General features: G+C 36.4%; 1 protein-coding gene and 1 pseudogene across 2 annotated transcripts; both read right to left on the reverse strand.

Annotated features, from left to right (window-relative positions):
- Positions 1 to 487: 487 nt before the first annotated feature.
- Positions 488 to 5,472, reverse strand: LOC126606534 (WAT1-related protein At1g70260-like). 2 transcript variants are annotated; one of them, XM_050273920.1, is made up of 8 exons: positions 5,333 to 5,472; positions 3,732 to 3,907; positions 3,364 to 3,438; positions 2,325 to 2,441; positions 1,823 to 2,093; positions 1,521 to 1,685; positions 1,286 to 1,437; positions 488 to 1,206 (listed from the first exon to the last, which is right to left on the reverse strand). In XM_050273920.1, exons 2-8 carry the CDS (start codon positions 3,884 to 3,886, stop codon positions 1,050 to 1,052), a joined length of 1,092 nt encoding a protein of 363 aa, XP_050129877.1. In that variant the 5' UTR covers positions 3,887 to 3,907; positions 5,333 to 5,472; the 3' UTR covers positions 488 to 1,049. The 2 variants fall into 2 exon arrangements, with proteins under 2 accessions (XP_050129877.1, XP_050129876.1); XM_050273919.1 differs by having other exon boundaries at positions 3,364 to 3,441.
- On the reverse strand, positions 5,181 to 8,320 carry LOC126606533 (WAT1-related protein At5g40240-like; annotated as a pseudogene).
- Positions 8,321 to 8,792: the final 472 nt, after the last annotated feature.

Raw genomic sequence — 8,792 nt, forward strand, 5'->3', positions numbered from 1 at the left:
ATTACATTTAAGTCCTCTGAGTATTTATACGAGATCTAATTACGGAAGCCCTAAGTATGGTACAAACAAAGTTAATTTACTAATGAGCTCATATTGGTCTTTTGTGATGTTTGAATTGTAGAGTATGGCATGGGAAGCAAGATTGCAACATGTGGGGATGTCTACAGCTTTGGTAGAAGAGACCCACCGACCCTAGGTTTAGTGAAGGCTTGAACCTTCACAATCTTGTCAAGATGGGTTTGCCTCATCGAGTTCCAGAAATTGCAGATTCACTGCTCGACCCTATTACTCCCAACCAAAGCAGCATCATAAGTGCTGAAAAAATCCAAGTGTGTTTGAGTTCAATATTTAAATCGGAATCTCGTGTTCTGCTGAATCCCCAAGAGAGCGAAAAGATATGAGTGATGTTGTAACTGAGTTGCAATCCATCAGGGACCTTGTCCTTGGCCAGAATCTTTTGTGATGACCCGAAATGATATCAGTCATGTTGTAATTGAAAGTTGAAGTGTACTTGAATAAATGGAGGGATTTTTCACATATCAATTTGTTCATTTGCATTTCACATGGTTGTGTATCCACCTGCAAAGACATGTGCTTTCCCCTATAAACAAAACTGCTACGTACTCTCAATCAGAAATTAAAATCGTATGCGACAAATTCATTGACACCGTAAAACAAATACAATTGATCTTGAATTCCTGCACTTCATGTACAACTAGAAGAACCACGCAAGCAATACATGCAGATTCTAATGCATCAAACGTGAGGAATTTGCTGCGCATCCACGACTGGCCATAGCATACCGGCAATCCTAATGTCTAGGAGCCTTCTTTTGTCTCAAGCTTTCTGGTATTTTCAAGGAGAACTCCCATGTCACGAGGTGTATACCTTTTTCTCTCTCTCAAGTAACCTGAGAAGAAAGATACATAGAAATAGGTGTGTGTGTGTGTGTATATATATATATATATCCTATCACCTGTGGGAGAGAGACATAGAAAAGGGTACACACCCGATGATAGGTAATTTCCCGTTTAAGAATTAAAACTATTCTATACATTTTCTTCTTGCAAGAGAGGGACCTTCCTCTCAGAACTGGATTCGAGATTCTCATCAACACAGTGATCTTGATCATGTTTTTCATCTTCTCTGATTTGTCCCCATATTATAATAAAGTACCCCATTCCAGTTATGACTGCTCCCATCACACTGCAAGATTACACCTCTATTAATCCATAGAATACCAAATAAAAAGGAAATTCATAAGCAACAAAGACTACTTAATTACCTTCCATAACAAAGACTATTTGCAGATAAACTGACACCAAAAATGGTTGCAAAAACAATCCCAAACGGCTTGAACAACGGCACATAATATGGGCCCTTAATGTTCATACACCAATGTTGAACACGACTTCGAACTAGACCCCCGAAAATTGCCTACAACAAAGAGCACGCACAATGAAATTCCTCGAGATGATTAATTACAATTTAACTACATATGTTCTGTGATAATTACTTACTGTTAAAACAATGAGAAGGAGCTCCCCGTTGAGTTTTAATTTCCAAGCACTTGGGTTTCTCTCTAGGAACAAAGATAGCATTGCAGATTGGATTGTCCCAAGCAAGCTATAAAAAGTTACCACTTCCATGACTTCCACTTGTGGATATAGTTTCATCGTTCCCATCTAATCACAACAGAGTAAAAGCAAGAATTAAACAGTAAAAAAGGAAACTAATATGAAACACATCGTGTACTCCTCGCTTTATTTTTTTCACGTATGGACTTTTTAAACTCTCAATAACAACTTCTTCAATAAATTACCTGAATGATGTTCCATACGGAAACGGATAAAGTAGATGCTGCCAGTAAAAGGCCACCCACAACCCAATGCTCTTTCTCTGAGGAGAAGATTAAGCCTAGTTTCTCTACTCGGAGTTGAAGTTGATTAATATACCAATATGAAGAGGAAACTGAAGATTTTCTTATATATTCACCCTTGTAGAGTTCAACCACTATTGCCCCAATGATTGTTATTAATGTGCCACTTACTTTGGCCTGGAAACTTGAGCTTCTCCAATCTAGTTTCGCCCTCCTGTAATTAAGATAATTGGGTTAATTTCATGAAACTGTTATTGTTATTACAATTATTTTATCATACACTTCTTCTTTTATAAAATAAAAACAAACAGAAAAATACACACGGAGGAGTGCAAGAGAACATTTTCATAGTGTCAATATTGCAACATTTATACTAGCTAGGTTTTTTTTTTCGATTTATACTAGTGAGATAACATTTTTGTTGTTGTAGGAATTAATTACAAACCTGAGTGAGATAGAGAGCAGAAAGGAAAAAGATGGGATCATTAGGCCCATGGCACACACAAGAATAGGAGAGCTGTAACTTAAACCAAGGAATCCAAGATTCTGAGATACTGTTATCCTACAAAAACAAAACACATCCAAGAATTTTTATTCTTCTAAAATGCTCGGAAGGTTCCATCAGAAGTAACTAAATATTGCACATAACGTGTAGACTTTGTTTATACAATTATTTTATTCACATGGTTGAGAATGGATGAATATTTATTTGAAAAAGTATTCCATGCCACTTAAATACGAGATACAGTATAAATAATTTATTTTTACCAATTGATATATATTATAAAAAACAGGAAGAAATTTTTTAATTTGAGTGTAAATGGAGAGCACATTGGCCTGACTAACTTGACATAAGTCTGCATCCACGTTGTATAATACAGTTTGGTAGACATTTAGGGTATAATATATAACCACTATGCCTGTATTGCAACATGTTTGGATTGGTTATAGATGTGTCCTAGTAAAAATTTCTCTAGGTAGGAATATTTTTTTTCCCTATAGACGGAGGACGGAAGAATAGGTGCAATACAGTACATAGCTGAATATTCTAAGGGCTGGTTTGGTATTGCTGTGCTTTGAAAAAAAGCTGCTGTGAGAATAAGCGGCTATGAAATAAATCAGCAGAGTGTTTGGTAAATTTTTTTGTAAAAGTGCTTTTGGAAAAAAAAAAAAACAGTCTGATAGTGGGTCTTTTTATTAAAGGAGTACTGTAGCTCCGTGCGCTTTGAAAAAAAACCAGTTTTCCAAAGCTGCAAATAGCAGCTTCAGCTTTTTCCTTTGATTTCAGCTTATTCTCACAGCAGCTTCCAAAATAAGCCCATTTTTTTAGTTTACCAAACACTTAAAACCCTCACAACTTTTTTTCATGGGTGTTTTTTTTTAAGCATCTCACTCCCAAACGACCCCTAAGGCTTGCTGAGGTCAACTGGAGAATCCATTGATTCATGCGTTGGAGATGAGATGGAAGAATATGAAGTGCATACCCTGTAAAACCCAAGGGGAAGCATCGAACGAATAGAGCCCAGGTGAAGACTGATTGCTGTGTTGAATCTCCTCTGCTGCTGCAATAATTACTGTTATTGAATTATATACTATCGGGAATAAAAAAAAACACACACACACAAAATACCAGCCTCACAAGTTTTAAGAACAGATTGTCAATATATCATCGATAATAATATTATTGTAATGAAGTAGCTAGTACGGTCAATATTACTTGAAAGTATATATATGTATGAGAGGGAGAGAGAGTAAAAAAGAGCAGACTACCAATATGTCATTATAACGAACTAGCACCGTCAAAATATTACTTGGAAGTATGTATTTGAGAGAGAGACGGAGAGAGAGATACCTGCAGCAGCGAAAGAGGAAAGAAGAGAGGAGGAGGAAGAGAGAGGAAAGGGAGTGAGTGTAGACGACAAAAACAGAGGGGCTCATGCCATAATTTGTCATGACAGATTTTGCCCAAATGGTTAATATTATAGTACAACCTTCCATTGCCACCATCACTGCAAACGGCACCGTTTCCTGCAGTTTAAGGTTACTCATCATCCACATCACTGCTTCTAATTACTCCCTCTCTCTCTTAGTTTTGCATCAGCTAAAAAAGCTAGCAAGTTTATAAGAAGAAGAAAAATGGCTCTCTCTCTCTCTCTCTGTATGTATGTGAAGACAGGTAGAAGGAGGGCAGCCCTTCATGAAAAGGTGAAGCTACTTGAAAAGGTGAAGTAGCTACTCGGATGTATACTTATCATTACAATTATTATTAATACAAGGGAGGCTGACCTATTTTGGACCAAGGTTTCTTATAAATATTGATTTCCTTTTTGGACAAAATTATTTGGAGAAATTTCTGAAGTGCATCTGTTATACTAACATGTGAAGTTATCAATTTACTCATATTCTAACACATGTATTTTTTTAGTATGATTGTTATACTAGCATATGATATTACTAATAAGAGTACATGAGAGAGATACCGACACGTGATATCACTAATTTACATGTTATAATATATATGACTGAATGACATGATTGATATTTCATAAACATTGAGTTTAATATTAATAAATAAAAAAACGTGTAAAAATATAAATGAATTAGAAATATTACGTGAACATTAAAAAACTTCTTCAACTATAAATGAATTAGTAATATTACGTGAACACTAAAAAGCTTATTCGACACAAACGCATGTTAGCCACTCATTTGCCCCTCAGTCTATCAGTTTCTTAGTGCTCCTTTATGAGCAATTCAAATTTAATAACTTGTTATGATGATGTGTTATGCCACCATTATAGACTGCCTTACGATTTTTTTTTCCTTTATATTTCAATGCTGGAAAATAGTTGTTCTGGCCTCCACTCCTGGAGATTTCATTACAACATTTCAAACAACCTTGCCAAGAAATATTGTTAATTTAAGCTAATAAGTCCACCTAATTACTCAGCTATAAGTTTATAACAAGGATCAACGGTGGTGTTTTCGTTTTCTGATAATATTTCGATGTGATTTTATGTCAAACTTTAACCTGTGCTCAGCTAAGTCCCCCGGAGTTACTGAGAAAATAGCACTAACTCTTCCTTAACTACTTTCTCCTGCATTATTGTTCTTTAAGGAAAATGGCAAATTCTTGAGCTGAATTCCACAACCTCATTTCAACAGATTAGCAAATTTCCACAACCGAATTCCCAATTCCTTGAATACGTTTATCTGTCCAGATAACCCTGTATTTTAATTTGAACTTACCTAGCAGGATATCGAATTTGAAAGTACGAAAAACTGATGCTCACACTACTAATTCTGTATTCCATAGTTGGAATATGGTATAAGATTGTACAATTTTCTTATTGTATTTGATTAAACAGTGTCAAACAATCAAATATGTTCTTCAATAACTTTGGCCTTTGCCATCACATTTCCTCCCGCCAACCCTAACTACAACATTCTTACCTTATTTTCTACTACTTCTGAAGAAGGATATACATCTGCTTGTTCACTTCCAAATAAGGAGTTGCTTTCCACAAATATGCTATGTTGTTGCTCTTAAGGCAGCTTTGACCCTGTAAACTCAATGTTCAACTCCTGCTGCTGGTATCTTTGATCATGCTCCCCACATTCATGGTGATCCTACATTATCCATGGAAAATCAACTGTTATTTCCTATTTAATGCTCTTTTCGAAAACTTCTCCTGTCAGGGCTGCGCGTGTTATGAAGAAAACCACCAAAACTAACAAGAAAACTAGCTTAAAAAATAGTATGCAGTGAAACATCAAACATATATATATGCATATGCAACTCATTGGAAAAGTCAGAAGAAATTTGTCAAAATATATGAACCACATCTACAAATAATTTAGAAACGCTTTAGTAGTTCAAAAGGTTAATTAACGACAAGGCAATGAAGCTGCCTCCTCATGAAATGAGAAGCCAGATAACGTAAGGTTCATAGAACTGGCATTGTCCTTTTAGATTTCTACTCTCTCCTGGACAATATTTAAAATGAGACAGGGGAGCCATAATATTTTGTCAGTAGCAGTGCCAATAGGCACGACATGCTTCACATGGTCATTCACCTTTGTAGCAAATTTGCAACTATGCCCAATTTACACCAACATACTGCGTTTGAATGAATGTATGCAGGATTCCGATGACAAATGGATCTTCATTGTGCCCGCACACGGCCTGAGCAAATCAATTCCTACAATAACCTATCCCAATTTTCGAGAATCATGGAAAGGGCAGCATTCTAAAAGAACTAAGACAAAAACAACACAGACTTACCCTTTTTTTGGCAACTGCAAAAAAAAAAACGTCTATATTTCTTCAATATGGCTTTGCAATAGAGGGACCCGTTGTTTGCTCGATGCCAGGCTTCCTTCCCCTGCATCATCACCCCTCTTCTCTTCATTGGCTTTCCCCACATCACAGAATAAAATCCAATGACAATAACAACTGCTCCTATCAAACTGCAGCATTCAGTAAATGTAAACTGAGAAGCTAAATGGTGTCCCTTTTGCAATTTTCAACACGACCAAAATTAGTGCCTCTCAATCGACGACATTTTGATATGGAGGTTACAGGGAATAAAGATTAAACCCTACCTCCCAAGGTAGAAAGTATCACCTAAGAAGGTAACACCAATGAAAACTGCAACGACAATCCCCAAATGCTTGAACATAGCTGCAAACACAGGCTCTGTCCTTCTAAGACACCAAGTAGATACACCAACCTGGAATGCTGAGCCAAACACTCCCTGCAATAATATAACTTAGCAACTTAGGTTCATGTGTTAGAAATATTACATCCAAAAGGTATATCAGGGCTGGGTTTAGTTATCTAATTACCAAGTATAGAACAGCGATCCACCTGATTTTAGGTGTTAATTCCCATGAAATCAGATCTCTTTCTACAATTGAAGAACAACTACAGATTGAATAGCCACAAAGAAGCAATAATTAAAAACCATGATCAGCTCTGCGCGGTATTTCTTTAGAACTGATGCCTGAAACACAGAAATGAAATAGGAAGTACTCTTAGTTTCTAACCAAATTCCACACTTTCAAGAGGTTTTAAGTAAAAGTTTACAGATTTCACCTGTACAATAAGCCAAGATGCGGCCAACATGCAATTAGCTGCGACACACACTCCTCCAAGGACCCAGTTTGACTGTTCGGATAAAAGTTGCTTTTGAGACAACATATCAGTCATAACAGTTGAGGATGTATTCAGAATTGGGGGTCCCTTGTAAAGAGTCACAATGAAAGCCCCTGAAATTGAAACTATTGTTCCCAAGGTTTTAGCTAGGCTACTGAAGCTTCTCACGTCAATTCTTTCCATTCTGAAACCAGGCATTTGAACGAATTTAGAAATCAGTGATGGTGTAAGATTACCATTCTACCAGTGTCTCAGAATTGCGTTGTACAACTCTTGTCTGGAATGAGAGAGAGCTCATCATCAGCTAAATTCTCCTTGGAATAAAAAAACAAGATAATCAATATATTAACACTGGTTCTTCTACAAAACCTAAGAACAGAACAGGTACTCATAACTAATGCTCAGGTTTCATTAACAAAATAAGACGATTCTGATAAAATCACACTTCAGAATAAAGAAACAAAAAGGGAAGCATGTCAATTGGCCAGAGCAGTTTACCGCCCGCTTGCACCTGAGTTCGAATCCCCATCCCAATGAATTATCAATTAACAGTAGCTTAAAACATCGGTTTGGCAAAAGATAAAAAAACATGGAGGTTGATCACAATTTTCGGTTTGAGTAAAAAGAGGAGGGTATAACCTGAAGATAACTGCAAGTACAAAGGTAAAAGCAGGAATGAGGTTGAGCATAGCTGTACTAAGAGTAGGAGAGCTATATTTAATCCCAGCATAACCAAGAAACTGCGCCATGAATCTGCAAAACTCTTGAAATTATCAATCAAACCCATTAATCAGTAATCACCCACCAACAAATTAAAAATGCAACCTTTATTAATTCTCACATAGGATTTTTCATCAACAGATGTAATTCTTAACTTACCCAATTAGACCAAGCAAGAAGAACCAACTGATGATCGAGAAAGTGAGAGGAGGGCGCTCAGATCTACCAAGAACACATAAGACAAGAGCAAAGAAAGAAATTAACTTTATGATCAAAGTAACAAACCACAGTGACAAATCAAACCTTTGGATTCTGGTAGTTGAGAAAAAGTGAGATTTAATTACTTGTGGAAGGCTAGAGAAATTGGGAGGAGGATGAGGGTGGGGAGGGCATTGGAGTAGCAGAGAAAGATGAGGTTGCTCATGCCATTAGACATGGCTATTTTGCTTATTATAATTAGCCCAGCTTGTGCACACTCACCCAACACCATCCCAACAATTGGTAGTGCTGCAATCTTCCCCATAACTCCTTTATTTTTTTTGTTCTTCGATCTCAGAACCAGAATTTTTCACAGCAAGATGCAGACATGGAGTCCTAATGTAAGACAAGCCTTGAATCCATTTAATCGATGACTTCACCTGGTGCACCCATTTGCATGGTCATAGTGTAGTCAAGTGGGCGGGACGTCGTTTGTTTTTTGTTTAAACTTTAGACTAAAATATAATTATTTTTTTATATGCCCAATGAAACTCAACTTCAATCTCATTTTCTTTTTGGAACAAAATTGCGTAATTTTGCATTCTGAAACTCAAGATTCGTTCTAGATTCCTAAGATTCTATTGATTTTTTAAAAATGAGATGGAATGTGCTTACGTGGAAGGGTAAAAAAATAATTTTGAGTTTGATAGTAAAATGATAATTCTGTCAAAAAGAAACTTATAAATGCCAATCATAATAAAATTACCATTTTACCCTTTCACGTCAATACATTCGTCTCTTTTTTAACATTGACAGATTCCCATTTGCATTTCAACT

This window comes from Malus sylvestris, chromosome 16 (genome assembly GCF_916048215.2).
Source record: "Malus sylvestris chromosome 16, drMalSylv7.2, whole genome shotgun sequence".
NCBI lineage: Eukaryota > Viridiplantae > Streptophyta > Magnoliopsida > Rosales > Rosaceae > Malus > Malus sylvestris.